The 18425-nt window shown below is 38.3% G+C and overlaps 1 protein-coding gene across 1 annotated transcript; it reads right to left on the bottom strand.

The window, feature by feature from the left end:
- Positions 1-17243: 17243 nt before the first annotated feature.
- Positions 17244-18191, bottom strand: LOC140850234 (olfactory receptor 6M1-like). The gene has a single exon (XM_073239981.1). It carries the CDS (start codon positions 18189-18191, stop codon positions 17244-17246), a length of 948 nt encoding a protein of 315 aa, XP_073096082.1.
- Between the last annotated feature and the right edge of the window lie 234 nt (positions 18192-18425).

The following is an 18425-nucleotide window of genomic DNA, read 5'->3' as shown; positions in this document are numbered from 1 at the left end:
CAATGCTTCCCAGGTAATTACATATCAAATAAATAAGCTGTATTAGCTGTAACTATTTCTCCCTTATGAGGAGATGATACTCTGACATGTGCCAGCGGCCCTCTGGAAAATCTCAGTTAACTAGAGGTAAGATTACTTATTTGAATTTGATTTTGGGAAGTTGTCAAAAATATCAAGTTTTAAAAGCACTTGTGTAAATAGGATTAGAGGTCACTATGAAATAATACTTATCCACCTAACCAAAGTGACAACAAAAGATTTTAAAGACAGATACAGAAGGTTACATAATTGTTCACAAAACTATGTGAAAAAAGAGCTTCTAGCTCTTTTAATAGTAAGATTTTGTTTTCTTTAGTACTCAAACATCTTATTGAGACAGTAAGCATGAGAAACCATTCTGATAAAACAATTAGAAAAACACTTCACTATCTTTCAGTTTAAGAGCAGACCAGTAGTTTAAGAAAATTTTGTCCTTTTAACAAACAAAATGAAATTCTAATCTCATGGTGTAATTGATATTAAACCTCATTTACTTCCTTCCATATGCAACTTCCTTGTACAACTTTATTACATTCAGAATTTTTCCTCTTTAAATCATCAGCTCTTCTTTAGGACAAAGTTACCTTCTTTTCCCTTAATAAAAATGCATTTCCAAACCTGATACCTTCTCTTATCAAAACACACATCTTTTCTAGCATGTTTCCCTTATTATTTCAAGTAGTCAAAGCCTTCATTAACCATGAAAGCCAATCACCTCTCTTTTCTTAGAAAGATTTAACAGATAACATCAATTTAAATGACTTTGAGTAAACCTAGGCAGCTGATAACCATAAAGACATGTCTGTTTCAGTTAAACTTAAACTAGCATCAATGGTGAATATTTTCTATCAGAATTTATGAAAGTTTTAGAATGCCCAGTTTTAACAATTGCTCATCTTTAAGCCAATTAATTTTTAGCAATACCATCTGGAGGTAAAAAAATGTCATCCTTTTACACATACAGACATACAAACATAGAGCCTGAGACGTAATGACCACAGTCACTCTAGGCTGTAAGTCTCACGAGGACTGGCAGCACGTCGGTAAGACCCAACTTGCAAATGAAGTTCTAAGCCACACTTCTCTCCAGCCACACCTGGGCACAAATGGGGTGTAAACCACACCTCTCTGATCACAGGATCTCCAACCAGATGGTCACCAAGAAAACCCCACAGGACACAAAATAAGCTTGGCAATACTAACCATATAAGAACACGTACACAGACAGAGAAACTGATGTGAAGATTATCTAGATACTAATATCCAATTGCAAATGGTGTTGTACTTAAGGGTCACATTTTGGGGCTATTTTTCTCTGCTTGGCAGTTTGTATTGAGGTCAAGCGGCATTACAGGAGGAATTAGCTTCTTTCTTTTTGACTCATCTGATTAAAAGTATCTCAGTTTTTATATATCCTAAGGGCGAGTAGTTCAGAGTGACATTTAGAGGCCAGGCTGTATTTCAGAAGATTAATTTCTTCTGTCAATGAGAGTCTAGTTTAAGATCTTCCCCAATTTTTGATGTACCCCAATGGGGTAGTAACCAAAGTGGTCTTAGATTCTGAGTTGCCCATCTGAAAGACACCAGGGAAGAGAAAGCATCCCCCTTTCTGTTTCTGGCATCTGAAAGCAAAGGTGTCCTATGGCCTGTCCCTCCCTCTTACAGGGAAGTCTGTGCCCCCTTCCACACTGGCAACAATGTCGGAAAAGGATCCATTCCGGACATGCCAGTCCCTCTGCAGTACCTGCAATCCGCCTGCGGATGGACTCCAGGGCCTCTCTGTCTGAGATGCAACTGCTTGATTCTCAGTCTAAAGTACGGATCTTGGTATGCCTCCCATGCCAGATGGAACCATTGTCATAAGAGATGTCTCAAGGTATTTTCCAGTAGGGAGGGGCACCTGACCCACTGGGTACTGAGTAGGTCCTTTCTGACCCTGGTGGTTAGATTCAGAGAAATCCTCTGGCTGGAACAGGAAGAGGTTGGAACAATAGCTTCTCAGCCGGAGGAGGTGGCCCAAGTCACTCTCACAAGGAGGGATATTAAGGGGAGCCTCCCCTTCACTTCCCCCACACCTCCTAGGAGAGTGAAACCGAAAAGCAGAAGTGGCTTCTTATGGATGCCTGATCGGGCAGTTGGGGTCTGAGTTCTGATAGGACGCATCAGGGAGTCCATGAGGAATAGCCTCGGCAGGGACCTCGCCGCTGTCTGCGTGTCTCTCCCGGTCCCTCACATCCAAGGACAGCTTTGAAAGAGAATTCTGGCCCTTATTCAGCTGACATTCCCAGGTCTTGGGGGATCAACCAGGGAGGGGGAAACTAACAACCAAGTCTTAAGGTTGGCAGTTGTGCTGTCGCTTTAAAATGGCCGACGTGTGTCCAGTGTTATGCACAGCAGTCGGTGCAACTCTTAAAAGGGGAGTAAAAGAAAGATGCTGGTTACCACCAGACCTCATCCTCCAAAGGAGATCCCGGATGAAGATGTTACCAGCTGAAATGCTGCTTTTCCCAGGATTGTGTCTCGGAAGTGATGAGGGATGAAGCCAGCAGACAAGACTATGGAGGAACCAGCAAGGCTTTTAATGAGTGAAAAGACAAAGAATTCTGCTAATCAGGAGGGGTTCCAAGGAATGACATTGTCAGGGCTGCAGTGTGTCCGGTTTGTAAGCATAGAAAGATTTACATGATTGGCAGGGGGTTAGGGTTGGGGATGGGGGGAGCTTGTGGCTATGGCCGAGCTGGGTTCAAAAGAAAAAACTCCCTTGTTTTTCAGGCTGAATTTTCCACAAGTCCAGGTTGTAGCTTCTTGTTTACTGCAAAGCCTTCACCCTACGTTCCTCCTGACTGCAACTTACTGTGGCTTTGAAATACTACAGTCGTATAGCTCCGTGGGAAGGGTGTTCCTGGCCCCGGATGAACCCTCTGTGAAACCCATGAAACCAAAATAAATCAAGGGAAAGAGGAGCTTGGGGAAAAGCTTGTATTGCTCACATTTGGCTTGAACTCGCTAGCTAGGCGCGGCCCCCGTCTGTCTCCTCTGGCCGTTGGCGACACCTTGCAGCCACGGCAAGCTCTCTTCTTCCTGCCTGCCCCTTCTGGGAGGAACTCCACTGATGGGTCCTCGGTGACTGGCGACACCAGACCAATATGTACCAGGAACACGGGCAAGGGAAGGAGAAATGGCCGTTCCCTCTCCTCCCCTTCCCCAGAGGCTGCAGGAGGCTGTAAAGTAAACACCTATGGATGCACAAACGGACTAAGGCCAGGTGGCAGATTCTGGAAATTCTGTCATTTATCCCACAAGGGCCCTTCAGACTTGCAGGAGCCTTGAACTCTATCTGCCTGCATCCTGCTAACACCTGCCTCAAACATGCTTGGAGTTAGCCAGCAACTCTCAACAATAAAGAACTTTTTAAAAGAGAGATTTTAAAGCTCAAATTAACACACACCACTGAAAAGTACAGCACACATGCACAACACAAACACAAAAACACAAAACTACATTTTAGTCCAGTTCAAGAATAAAACAAATAGCTGTATGTCATTGTACCAAGCAGGTAAAAATTTGACAAGTGAACATTTATTAAGTGGACATTTCTTAAGGGTGATGGATGGTGAGCTGTGGTTGCTCCCCCACAGGAGGACTCGAATCAGAGAAGTTTGCTCCTAACAGGCCCTGGAGGAAGTCCCTGGTGTGCCATGAGGGACCCCATGTGTAGGTCAAGGCAGGGTGCAGACGGAGAGGGGCAGGACCTGGGGCACATGCCTTTATTTGGATCCAGAGGTGGAGTGCTTTGGGGTTCAATTCAATTCAATTCAAACCAAAACTGGAGTTTCGTGAGTTACATGGGGGTCTCATCTAAGGAGTGCATAAGGGGAAGGCACTGTGAGGTGGGGAGACTGTTGAGCCCAAGGGCTATGGGGAAGTCATATGAAAAACTTACACTAACTTGAGACTCTGCAGGTGGCCCTGTGGCATGTGCCTGCATGAGTGGGGGGCGAGTGTCAGTGGGAGGTCTAGGCAAACTTCTTGGCCAAACAAAATGGATGTCCAGGCAGCAGTACCATGGAGCAGCTTAGCTAAACTGTTGACATACCCAAAATAAATAATTGGTACATTTCCTGGGAGTTCTTGAGACTTCCTCTGGTGCCATTGGAATGTATGCTAATAGTTGTTCTTACTGAATAATTTATGGCTGAGTCAGGAGGAAGGAATACCTGAGAATCTGCTGGCCAAGGGAAGGAACAATGAATTCATCACATGAGACAGTGGTTTTCCTGTTGACATGATCTTCACTCATGGATGGAGGGATATAATTTATCTATCAAGTGGATATTTTTTATGGTCTCTACAGATTATTTTGGCATGTTCCCCAACCATCCTCTATATTGAAAAATAATGGTTTAAAATGTCTAGTTTTACTTGAATATACGAAAAGTAAAGGATTTTCTAGCTGTCCCCAAATTCAGAAAAATTAGTTACCATTTCTCAAATAACTAGAGTTAATGTAAAAACTGATATTACTTGCTGTTATAACAATGTTGCTCATAGAATAATCAACAATGGGCAAAATAGTATATATGTGACTTTTCATATTTCATGAAGTTTTTCATATTTCAGTCTTGAGATTGACCCAACCTGGGGTCAGCTTTAGCAGGATACCAAAATGTTATTTAAATAACCTTATTTGCTCAGGATTTTCTTTTCTGCATTAATGATATCAGAAAGGGGCTTTTGAGTAACATGGGATTTCATTTAAAAGTTCAAACAGCACAAAGGACAACTATATCCATTTTTATCAAATAATAATTATTTCCATAGTAAATATAGCTAACTAAAAAAGACATTTTCCAGATATTTCGCTGCTTTTCCACAGTCCTTCATATTCTGGGGCTTGTAAGTTCTTCTGGTTGCAGTGATGAAAGAAAGAGTTGAAGATTCAGTATAGAGTTTTAAAAAACACATGCCAAGTCTTGTTCTTCATTTTTCCTTTCTTGGATTATCAACAGAAACAATGTAATTTTGGTGAGAAGAATAATGGTTCTTACATACACCCATATCCTGATCCCAAGAATCTGTCAGCATGTTATTTTATTTGGCAGAAAAGCATTTTGCAGAAGTAATTCAGGATATGGACTATGAGTTGGTGATATTATCTGGATTGCTGTGTGGGCTCAGTCCAATCAAGTTAGTCCTTAAAAGGGGAGAATATGTCCAGCTGTCACAGAGGAGAAGAGAGAAACAAGAGCAGAGATCTGAGACTTGAGAGAGACTCATGTCGTTGTTGTTGACTTTGAAGGTTGAGAAAGAGGGGCCATGAGCCAAGGGCCGCAGCCCCTTCTAGAAACTAAGGTGGCCCTAGGCTGATAGACAGCAGGAGGATAGACCTTGATCTTACAACTTCAAGGAATTAAATTATGTCTACAACCTAAATGGCTCCGTAGTAGGTTTTCCGATAGCCCTGGAGAGAAATGTGTTTTGCTGATTTGTTTCTCTTTATTATAATGGCAGATTTTTGTCTACACTGTTACAGAACAAGTAGGTCAATTATATATGCTTCAGAACTTGCATAACCTTCTTGAATATTTAAAAAGTCTTTTGGTAAAATGATTAGTGTGCTCTTTGCTCCTTGTAATGTTAAGAATAACACACATTCTCACCCCCTGCCCCACACCGTTCCCATGTGATTCTTACAGATTCTCTGAAAAAGACCTATGACACGTTATATTCTTTGCAGCCATCTGAAGACCAGGTTATTAATAGAGTGCAAAGATGTGGGTGTAGAGAGACGGTGTTTGAAATGCTCGGCTTAACCTTTGAATCCTGCTCCATTTTGCTGAACATCTGCTGCAGTCTATATATCCAGTCGAAGCACTATCCTTTGAGCTATTATTTTGTGGCTAATCCTGTATTTTTAAATTAAAGTGACTGATTTATGAACCCAGAATTAGTTCTTTCAGACATGGAGCCCATCCAGTTCCTCTTTAAGGAGGTCATTTTCTTCATGGTCTTTGAGAAAACTAACTCCTAGGAATTGTTTTCTCCTTAAGGACTTTTTTTATGAACAGATTTCCATCTTCAACGTTTTCTGTGCATTTCTTAGATCCTTATAGTTTCTTCATTATCTCTATTCACCATTCATTTATCCCACAAATCAAGTCATTCCTATCATATTATGAATAAGGATTTTCTTCACCTTCTCTGTTCTCATTAAGGAAACACTGGTTTCTTAGAAGTCTTTGACATTTCTAGGTTGTTGGTAAGTGAAGTCCTTTAACAGGCCTACTGGTTCCCACCCATCTAAGATGATTTTCAAATGCAGCTGGAGCTGAGTAACCTGACATGCTGTTGAATTTAGTAGTATAGCCCCTTTTGCTTTCTCTTCAATTCTTGGCACCAGATTCCACCTCTGTTAAAAAAGTGCATTGGTCATCTACACATTTCTTTCTAGTCTAAATATTTCCCTTGTTTTCCATCATGATAGGCACCTTATCTATTTAATCTCCCATCCTTTGAGCACAAAAGGAGCTCATTTATTAACTGTACATTAAATCAGAATTGATTAATCATGGGGTAGCAGCTATCCCACGATTAAGCAGTAGTAAGCTCCATAGTTGGCATTTTCCTATATCAGATCCAGACTTTTATCATAACCTGGGCCTTCCTGGTATGTGAGGCCTGTTCTCAGTTTCTTTGTGGTCTGTATCGTTCTGGATGACGGAATGCTGTGATATTGATGCTGACTCCGGGAAGGGATCCAAACACCATGTGTACCTAAATGACCAGGTCTTTCAGGGCTTAGAGATGGGGAGGGTCACAAGAAGGGGAAAGTCTAGGATAAGCACAGCAGTTTACAATAGCAAGGGGGCATTATTCCAGTTCCAGCGGTAAGCTTCCAAACTGTTACAAGGCGGTTTGTTTCATCTTGTTACCAAAGGACGCCGAAGGGTCTCACCCATTGAAACAGCGTGTTCGTACTAGCAGCAGCTCTTTCCACCACAATTATTCTAATGTTGACTCCTCCCACGGCTCCTGCACCCACATAGTGCGCTTCCAAACTGTTTCCCACTGCACGAAAGGCATAACCCTGTCTGGTGGTCAAGTATCAATATTATGCAGATCTAGGGTAGAAAAAGAGTTTAGCACACTGTGTAGACACCTAGAAATGCTTAAAATGGCTTCTCTGTTCCCCTCCCCCTTCACCACTGTCAAGACTGGAGATTTAATGGCATTTTGAGACAGAACAACGTGGATCCTCAAGCAGCTGCCTGTCATCCATTCCATTGTTCCTTCCACTTTTTCTAGTTAACTATCTCACCACCACCATCGTGTCCTGTATTTTTTTTCTTGCCTTTATAGTCTTTGGTGGGTCGGATAGGAGCCTAATTCTCCTCCGTTATTGTGAAAGGTAGGCTGTTTGGGATCATCGAAAGCATTATGTCACTTTTATAATATATTTTTTGGGTATCATTAATCTACAATTACATGAGCAACAGTATGTTTACTCGACTCCCCCCATCATCAAGTCCCCTCCACATACCCCATTACAGTCACTGTCCATTAGCATAGTAAGATGCTTGTGTCACATTTCAATGAAAAAAATTGCGGGATGATTGAGCACAGAGTTGTTGTTCACCATGGTTGTCATAAGGCTGACATAACCATGGAAACAATGACATCTAGAGCTTTCTATTCTGTTGTACTTAGGTAAATGTACTCCTTTGAGAAGAAGTAAAGATGTAGCATTGCTCTCCTTCGTGTAGTCTCTTAACTTGCTGTGAGTGAAACAACGTGGCCTCTTTGTCTTAGCATTTTCTAGATGATCTTTGTGCCCTTGGGAGCCTGTCATGTCTAGGAGGAAACATTCTGGAACACGACAATCTGTGCTTATCAATTTAAATGCAACCTTCCAAATTCAGGCTTTTGTTTTTCTTTTTTGGTATTTTTCTTCATTACCATTTTTCTGTGCATCCTTTAAGAATTGCATAAAATGGCATACAGTTAAAGATTCAGTGTTTAATCAGATAAATGTGGAGTAATGAAAAAAGTACAATAGGTTTTGGAATCAGTGAAGCTCTGTTTTATTTCTTGTTTGTCCACTTGTGGCTTTGTGACCTTTAAATGATTTTTAAGCATTCTGAGTCTTATCTTCCTCATCTCTGACATGACATGGTCTTAGTGCTGTAGTCGACGTCCTTAGAAAAGGCCTATCACAGCGATGTACATATACTTTGCTTTCAACAAATGTTTGTTAACCCCATAGGGCTGGGGAAGGAAGAGCAGAAAAGGACCAAGATGTGGCAGCGGGTGAGGATTAGTGATAATTTGAGATCTTTGCTGTTACAGTGCAATGTGATAAAGTTTAATTGTAAGTGGAATCCATTGAAAACTTTCATTTACATACTCATGGGGTAGCTATAACACTTACTATCACTCTCTAAAATTTTTGGCGGAGCAGTAATTACACTTCAATTTCTAAAATAAACATGTAAACAACTTTAGGAAGATTCACACTGTTTAAAGTATTAATATGGATAGTTACATAATAAAGTATACTTACATCACACCGATTGAAGAGCAGTTGGTACTTTCTTCATTCAAATATATTAATATTCTTGAATTATGGTATTTTTTCTTCCTTCTTTGCAGTCATTATTCTTTAAATTCTTTAATTGCTTCAATTTTGAATTCTAAATAAATTGCTCTTAAACTGACACTCTTCCTATGATAGTTAAATTCTTCCAAAAATACACCAAATGGTAATTCAACTTCTGCTGAAGTACTTTGTTCTTCCTCCTTTGAATGAAAATCTGTCTTTTTATAAACCTCTAATAACTTTTCCCAGTTCTTTTTCTTTCTCCCACAGAAAAAAAATCTACATCTGGACTTACAGTGAGAATAATGCAAAGTATTAAACTATCATTTCATCTTTTCTTTTATAATCCAGTGCATCTCAGACTCTAAGACGCTTCTGAGTTCTAAGTAGTATGTGCTCTGAATCACATTTTTGCCAAGGGGAGAAGAATGATTTAGTTTGGAGATGAAAGAAGTAATAAACAACTGAATTAAGAGCAGGTCGTCTGATTTATGTTTTAGTTTCCTAACAAAAATGATGATAACTCCCTATTTCTCATTTTTTTTCCATAGGAATGCAATTTTTGTCTATTCAGTGAATTTGTTTTGTGGATCCACCCGGAAACTTGGAATTATTCAAAACTATATGTCGTACTAGAAGTTTAAGGGTATATGAATCAGCCTGGTCCTAAAATATGCTGCTATGTCTCCACCACGCTGCTGTTCAACGATGTTAAACTCACTATTTCTTACGGCCCATCATTCCCTTTTAAGCCCTCATTGTTAAAGTTTGTATTTGCATTCAATGAAGTTTGTCTCTAAACTTTCATCATTTGGTTAAGTCCCCCCTGTTCATTCATCTGGCTTATTGTGACTTGATTTTAGACACCCACCTTGTGAACTGCCTATAAATTACTATTACCTTGCTTATATGAAAGTGACTACAATCAGATGATTTTTTTGTTCACCTTTAGAGATTTGGTTTAGAATGGCACTTGGGATGGTGGCATAAAAAGATTAATTATTATTGCATTCACAGACTGCTAGAATTGAAGTGACTAATAACAGTTACAAGGTGAAGGTCTCTTAGGAGGTACACTTGGGTGCTTATTTCTTTTAAGAAAAACTTAGAGAATTGCTTTAAAGCCTCTGGGACCAAAAACTAGGAAAACTTAAAAATGCTTTTCTCTGAAATATTCATAGTGAATTGAAATAAGCTTTATATTTCAATAACTTTAATTGCAATAACTTTAAGTCGTGTATTGCAAAATGCAATAATTTGTTGAGTTTTGACAAACATATACACTCATGCAGCCATGGTTTAAAACAGTTCCATCATCTTAAACAGTTCCCTCATGACCTTTTGCAGGCCTTGCTCTCCCCTCCATACCCCAGCCCCTGACAGCCAGTGATGTTTTCAGTGCAACTTTGAATTCTCTAGAATTTTATATAAATGCAATCTCACAGCATGCAGTCTTCTGTGTTTTTGTTTCTTTCACTTAATCTGATGCTCTGAGGTTAATCCAACTGTTTCAGGTATCAGTAGTTTCTTCTTCTGTATTACTGAGATTATGTGTATAGATGGTATAGATACATCACTGTTTATTTACCAAGTGATGAACACATGAGTTGTCTTCAGTTTTGGGCTATTGTGAATAAAGCAATGAACATTTGAGTTTATGTTTTCAAGTGAATATTTGTTTTCATTTCTCTTGGATACATTCTGAGAGGCAGAATTACTGCATTTTATGGTGTGTATGCACTTAAATATATAAGGAAGTGTTAAGGTGTTTTCCAAGGTCATGTAGCATTTTAATTTGTACCAGGAATCCATGAAAGTCCCACAGTTCCACATCCATGCCAACACTTGGTGCTGTCAGGCCTTTAAATGTTGGCATTCTAGCACATGTACAGTGGAATCATCTTATGCATTTTATTTATTGTTTAAGTTTTCTCAGGTATAACTGATAAATAAAATTTGATGCATTAAGATTGGACATTATTTACATGATTATGTAAGTGATATCTTGATCAAGTAATTGACACATCTTTCACCTCATATCATTACCATTTGTAGGAATGTTTATGGCCTACTTTTCTAGCAAATTTCAAGCACAAAATACTGTATTATTAAATATAGTCACCCTGCTTTACATCAGATCCCCAGAGCTTATTCATGTTATAACTGAAAGTTTGTATTCTTCAACCAACATCTCCCCACACCCTTTATTCTCCAGTCCCTGATTCTACCATTCTACTCTTTGTTTGACTTTCTAAAAATTTCCATGTATATGTGAGATTATATAGTATTTTTGTTTTTCTTTCTGACTAAGTACACTTAGCATTATGCCCTCTAGGTACATCCATGTAGTAAATGGCAGGAATTCCTTTTTTTTAAGGCTGAATAATACTGTGTTATATCTATCTATCTATCTATCTATCTATCTATCTATCTATCTATCTTCTATCTATCTATCTATCTATCTATCTATCTATCTATCTATCTATCTATCATCTATCTATCTATCTGTGTGTGTATGTGTTCTTTATCCATTCACCTACCCTTGGATATTTAAGTCATCTCCATCTCTTGGATATTGTGAATGGTAATGCAGTGAACATGGGAGTGCGCATATCTCTGAACTGATTTTATTTCCTTTGGCTATATTCCCAGAAATGGAATTGCTGAATGTTTTTGTTTTGAGGAAACTCCATTCTGTGCCTGAGCTGATTTACATTTCTACAAATAATGCTGAAGGCTTCCCTTTCTCTACATCCTTGGCAATAAATGTTATCTGTTGTCTTTTTTATCAAGTCCTACCTCACAGGTGTAAGATGGCATCACCTTGTAGCTTCAATATACATTTCCCAGATGATTAGTGATCAGCAACTTTTCATGTACCAACTGGCCATTTGCATGTTCTTTGGAGAAATGTCTATTTAAAGTTCTTTGCCCAATGCAAAATTAGGTTAAATGGTTCTTTCTTTCTTTCTTTTTGTTATTGAGCTATAAAATTTTCTTTTATAATTTGAGTATTTATCCCTGACTGGATATATGATTTGCAAATGTTTTCTCCCATTCCATAGGCTGCCTTTTCACTCTGTTGATTGCTTCCTTCATTGCACAGATGATTTTTATTTTGATATAGTCTCATTTGCTTATTTTTGCCTTTATTACCTGTGTTTTAGGTGTCATGTGCAAAAAAAATAATGGCCAAGACCAATTTCAAGGAGCTTTTTTCTTCTAGATGCTTTAGGACTTACATTTAAGTCTTTAATCCATTTTGAGTTATTTTTCGTGAATGGTATAAGATGGGGCTCAGTTTCATTCTTTTGCATTTAGATATCCAGTTTTCCCACCACCCTGTGTAGAAGAGACTATCCTTGCCTCACTGTGTATCTTGGCACTCTTGTAAAAGATAAGTCAACTACATATGCGTAGGTTTATATGTGGGCTTTGGATTCTGTTTCACCGGTCTATGTCTTTCTTTATAACAATACTAGACTGTTTTATTTATTATGTTTTTCAAGATAGCTTGAAATCAAGACATGTGATGCTTCCAATTTGTTCATCATTCTCAATATTTGGCTATTTGGGGTGGTTCCATATAAATTTTTGGATAGTTTTTCTGCTTTTGTGGAAAATCAGTGGAACTTTGATAAGGATTGCATTGAATCTGTAGATTGCTTTGGTAGTTTGGACATGTTAGCAAAATTAATTCTTCTAATCCATCAACATGTGATATCTTTTATTTGTGTCTTCCTCAATTGTTTAACTCATAGTTTGAAAAGTTATATATAAAATTTTAAATGTTATAAATCATATATAGGTGTACAACATTGTTATTATATTACACAAAATATATTATTATATATTTGATACAGATTTCAGTGTACAGGTCTTTCACCTCCTTAGTTAAATTGATTCCTAAGTATTTTATTCTTTTAGATGTTATTGTAAATGGGATTATTTCCTTAATTTTGCTTTCTGATAAGTCACTGGGAGTATAGAGAAATACAACTGATTTTTATGTATTGGTTTTGGTATCCTGCAACTTTACTAAATTTGTTAGTTCTAACAGTTTTTTGGTAGATTCTTTAGGATTTTAGGAATTTCCACATATAAGATCATGTCATCTGGAAAGGTAATTTTAGATGTTCTGTTCTGATTTGGATACCTTTTATCTCTTTTCCTTATCTAATTGCTCTGCCTAGAAATTCCAGTGTTTTGTTGACTAGAAATGGCAAGAGGACACGCTTGTCTTGTTTCTCATTGGAGGGAAGTTTTTCAGCTTTCATCGGGCATGATGTGAACTGTGTGCTTGGCATACACGGCCTGTATTACATTCAGGTATATTCCTTCTTTGCCTGATTAATTGAGAGTTGTATCATAAAAGTATGTTGAATATTTTCAATTGCTTTTTCTGCATCTACTGATATGATCTTATGATTTTTATTCTTTATCAGTTGACATAGTGGATCACATTGATAGATTTTGGTGTGTTGAACCATCCACACATTCCAGGAGTAAATCTAACTTGATCATGCTATAGAATCCTTTTCCTGTGTTGTTAATTTCTGTTTGTTAGTATCTTGTTGAGGATTTTTGCAGCAATATTCATCAAGGATGTTGGCCTATAATTTTCTTTTTTTGTATGATTTTGCTTTAGTATCAGGGTAATGCTGCACTCATCAAAAGAGTTCGGAAGTGCTCCTTCCTCTTCTATTCTTTGGAAGAGTTTGAGAAGGATTGGTATTAAATCTTCCCTATATGGGTGGAAAAATTCACCATAAAGCCATGAGGTCTTGAGCTTCGTTGTTTCAGTTTTAGATAACTGATTCCATTTCCTTGCTTCTTATTGACCTGTTCAGATTTTCTGTTTTGTTGTCGTTCAGTCTTGGTAGGTATATGCTTCTGGAATGCATACATTTTCTCCTAGATTGTTCAATTTATGGTTGTGAAATTGTCCACAGTACTGTGTTATGATTCTTTGTAGTTTTTCAGTATCCATTAAAATATCTCCTCCTTAATTTCTGATTTTATTTGAATTTTCTTTGTTTTTCTCTTCATCTAAATAAGATTTTGTCAATTTTGTTTGTCATTTCAAAATCCCAAGTCTAGTGTTCATTGATCTTTCTAGTGTTTTTCAGGATCCATAATGTATATTTCTGCTCTGATTTTCATTATCTTCTTCCTTTTCCTTACTTTAGGCTTTATTTGCTTTCTTTTTCCTTGAGGTGGATTAGGTTATTTATTTGATATATATTTTTTTCAAAATGTAGTATTTGTTATTATAAATTTCCCTTTTACTACTGCTCTTGCTGCCATTCTTAGTTTTTGGTATGTTGTGTTTCCATCTTTGTTTGTCGTATTTCTTGATTTTCCTTTTGATTTCATATTTGATTAATTCATAGTTCATTTGTGTATTTTCCAGTTTTCCCCTTATTGATTTCTCCATGAATTTGTTGTTTTTCCAGTATCCTTCTTGTAAATGATTTCTAGTGTCATATCATTGTAATTATAAAAGGTGCTTAGTACAGTTTCAGTCATCTTCGATTTATTGGGATTTGTTTTTTGGCTTACTATGGGATCTATTCTGGAGAAGGTTCCATATGAAACTGAGAGGAATGTGGTCAATTAGTATATAATAAAGGAGCCATGAATATGCAATGAGGAAAAGAGAGCCTCTTCAACAAATGGTGTTAGGAGGACTGGGCAGCTACATGTAAGAGAACAAAACTGGATTATTGTCTAACTCCATATACAAAAGTAAACTTGAAATAGATCATGAACCCATAAAAGCTCTTAGAAGAAAACATAGGCAAAAATCTCTTGAATATAAACATGAACAACTTTTTCCCTGACACATCTCTTCAGGCAAGGGTTACCAAATAAACAATGAACAAAGTGGGACAACATCAAACTAAAGAGCTTCTGTACAGCCAAGGACACTCTCAGCAGAACATAAAGGCACCCTACAGTATGGGACAACATATTCATAAGCAAAATATCTGATAATGGGTTAACATACAACATACATAAGAAACTCATATGCCTCAACACACAAAAAAACAAATAACCTAATTAAAAAATGGGTGGAGGACCTTAACAGACAATTCCAAAGAAGAAATACAGATGGCCAACAGGAAAATGAAAATGCTCCACATCACTAATTGTCAGGGAAATTCAAATAAAACCGCAATGAGGTATCACCTCATACCAGTTAGGATGGCCACCATCCAAAAGACAAGAAATAACGTGTTTGTTAGGATGTGGTGAAATGGGAACCCTTCTCCAGTGTTGGTGGGAATGTAAATTGGTGCAACTGTGGTGGAAAGCACAAAAAACTAAAAATAGAAATACCTTTACCCAGCAATTCCACTGCTAGGAATTTACCTGAAGTAAACAAAATCCCTGATTCAAGAATACATATGTACCCCTACGTTTGTCACTGTACTATTTGCAGTAGCAAAGATACGGAAGCAATCTAAGTGTCCATCAATAGATGAATGAATAAAGATGTAGTATATACACACAATGGAATATTATCCAGTCATAAAATGAAAAGAAATTCTGCCATTTACAAGAACATGGATGGATATAGAGGGTACTATACTCAGTGAAATAAACCAGATGGAGAAAGAAAAATACCAAATGATTTCATCTATTTGTGGTGTATAAAAACAAAGCAAAACAGAAGGAACAGTGGACTCACAAACACCAAGAAGGGACTAGGGGTTACCAAGGGGGAGGAGGAGGGGAAATAGAGTGGGGAGAGGGAAGGGGAAAAAGGGGCACAATACTTCACAATCACAATTTAAGTTGATCATGGGAATGGTAGTATGGCAGGGAGAATAAAGTTAATGATTCTGTAACATCGTACTTTGTTGATAGCACCCTAGGGAGGTGAGGATTTAATAATATGGGTAACTATTGAACTACTGTGTTATATATCTGAAACCAACATAAGATTGCATATCAATGATACTTTAGTAAAAATATAAAATAAAATCCAAGTCAGAACCACATTAAAATAGCACCTCCCCCAAAAGTGGGTGGATGACTTCAGCAGATGCTTCTCCAAATAAATACAGATGACCAATACATGAAAAGATGCTGCATGTCACTAATCATCAGGGAAATGCAAATTAAAACCACAAAGGTATATCACCTCACAACAGTTAGTGGCCACTATTCAAAAGAGAAGAAACAACAAATGCTGGTGAAGACACGGAGAAATAGGAACCCTCCTATGCTGTTGGTATGAATGTAATTGGTGCAACTGCTGTGGAAAGGAGTATGGAGGTTCCTCAAAATTTAAAACTAGAAATACCATTTGACCCAATAATCTACTAATACTAATTTACCTGAAGAAAACAAAATCCCTAATTCCAAAAGATATATTCACCCCTATGTGTATCACCACACTATTTGCAATAGTGAAGATATGATGCAACCTAAGTGTCCAGCTATACGTGAATGGATAAAGAAGAGGTGGTGCATATACACATGGAATATTATTCAGCCATAAAAAAAAGAAATCCTGCCATTTGCAACAACATGGATGGATGTAGAGGGTATTATGCTCAATGAAATAAGACAGGTGGAGAAAGAGAAGTACCAAATGATTTCATTTACTTGTGGAGTATAAAAACAAAGCAGAACAAAAGGAACAAAACAGCAATGGACACATAGACACTGAGAAGTGATAAGTGCTTACCAAGGGGGAGGGGTTGGGTGGGTGGGTGGGTGGCAAGAGGTAGGGATAAAGGGGCACAAAAATTCATAGTCTCACTATAAGTTGATCATAGAGACTGTTGAACTGCTGTGATGTACATTTGAAACCAACGTAATATTGTATGTGAACACTTTAATACAAAAAAAAATACTAATAATCTTGGTGAACCTAGTCTCAGAACAAAGAAAGCTAATGACTCAAATTAGTCCACATTTAATGGAAGCAGGTAAAGATAAAGAGAACTTGAGGCTGACACTACCACAGTAGGCATACACCTGACTTGAAGCAGAATAGATCCTTTTCTTACAAGTGGCATTTGACACTCTTCATCCATCAGTTTTTAAATTTGTTTCCTTGCCATATTATTTGTAGAGTTAAAAATATTTCCTCTTAACATAGTGAAGATCATCAAAGGGGAAGCTTCGTAGGGCTAAGGAAACCTTCCAGCTTTCCACTCAACCAAACTCTACATGTGATGACAATGTTACTTTTATTCAACCGATCTCATTTTATAGGCACAAGTGCCCTATGAGAGGCACAGTAGAAATTCCTGCCACCATTTACAGATCAGCAAATGGAAGCTTAGAGAAGCAATGTAACTAAATTTATTGAAGTTAGTGCCTGAACAAATATTAGACATTGGCTTTTATGACTCAGGGTCTGGAGTGTTTCTGCAACCCTCTATTACTATAATGAAAAATATTTCAAGGACTGATGGGACACTGAATCCTTATTTATTTCTAGTTTCCCATAGAAAGTTTATAATACTCACTACTGATAATGTATGATGCTTATTAATCTGCCTACAGATTTTAAGACCTCAGCCACACTTCTGTGCACTCTTAACACAGAACAAGGTACCATATAGATGTCCTAAATAAATGTTTAGTGTCATGATCTTTCAGAATGTGATAGAGCTATCCTTCTCATTGACTCTCTCAAAACTTCCTTTACCTTCTCATTCCTCAGACTATAAATGAAGGGGTTCAGAAGAGGGGTCACCATTATGATGAGGACAGCTGACACTTTGTCAAAATCCAGTGACTGGCTCTGGCTGGGTCTCACGTACATAAAGATGTTGCTCCCGTAGGCGATGGAGACAACAGTGATGTGAGAAGCACAGGTGGAGAAGGCCTTCCGACGTCCCTGGACTGAGGGGATGCGCAGGATGGTAGAGATGATGTAGGTGTAGGACACAGTGGTGAGCAGCAGTGAGGTCAGGATGACCAAAGTGGACAATACGAAGCTTAACATCTCTATGAAACGAGTGTCGATGCAGGCCACGTGGAGCAGGGGGGCGAGATCACAGAAGAAGTGACTAATTTCCTTATAACAGTAAGGCAATGTGGCCACCACAATAACTGGGTAGAGCACAGACAGGAAGGCCCCCACCCAGCATCCCAGAACCAGCAGGAGACAGACCCTGCTGTTCATGATGACGGTGTAGCGCAGGGGGTTACAGATGGCCACGTAGCGGTCATAGGACATCACCACCAAGAGGATGAACTCCACTGTCCCCAGAAAGAAGTAGAAATAAATTTGAGTGATGCATCCAGCAAAGGATATGGTTTTCTTCTCTCCTAAGAGACAAGCTAGCAACTTTGGGGCAATAGTACTTGTGAACAAAACATCCAAAAATGATAAATTACTGAGGAAGAAGTACATCGGTGTTTGGAGACGATTGTCAGTCCATATTAAAGAAATGATGATGATATTTCCTGTCATGGTAAGCGTATAATCCAGCAGGAGAATGACAGATAGCAAGATCTGTTGCTCCCGGATGACAGGCAAGGAGACCAAGGTGAATTCCATCACAGGAGTCTGGTTTCTCCCGGCCATATCTGCTTGAGGGGTGAAGAAATAACCAAAGGCGATAGGGCACTTTAAGATAACTTTCAACATTCCTATGATCTTCCTGAGTATTGAACAGGGAGAACATTCAAAAAGGAGGGGTCCTGGTCCTGTCCGCAAGTGTATTATGTGACTGTGGGCACATCAAATGACCTCACTTGGCCTCAGTTCTTATCTATATCATGGGTTGGAAAAAATTTCCTGAGGTCCCTTTAAACTTTG

Source organism: Manis javanica, chromosome 6 (genome assembly GCF_040802235.1).
Source record: "Manis javanica isolate MJ-LG chromosome 6, MJ_LKY, whole genome shotgun sequence".
In the NCBI taxonomy this organism is placed as follows: Eukaryota; Metazoa; Chordata; class Mammalia; order Pholidota; family Manidae; genus Manis; species Manis javanica.
Note: the sequence above shows the minus strand (reverse complement) of the source record. Positions and strands in the feature narration are given on the sequence as shown.

What these genes read in the sequence shown, in the direction of transcription:
- LOC140850234 (XM_073239981.1), bottom strand. Translation starts at nt 18,191, where the DNA reads ATGGCCGGGAGAAACCAGACTCCTGTGATGGAATTCACCTTGGTCTCC.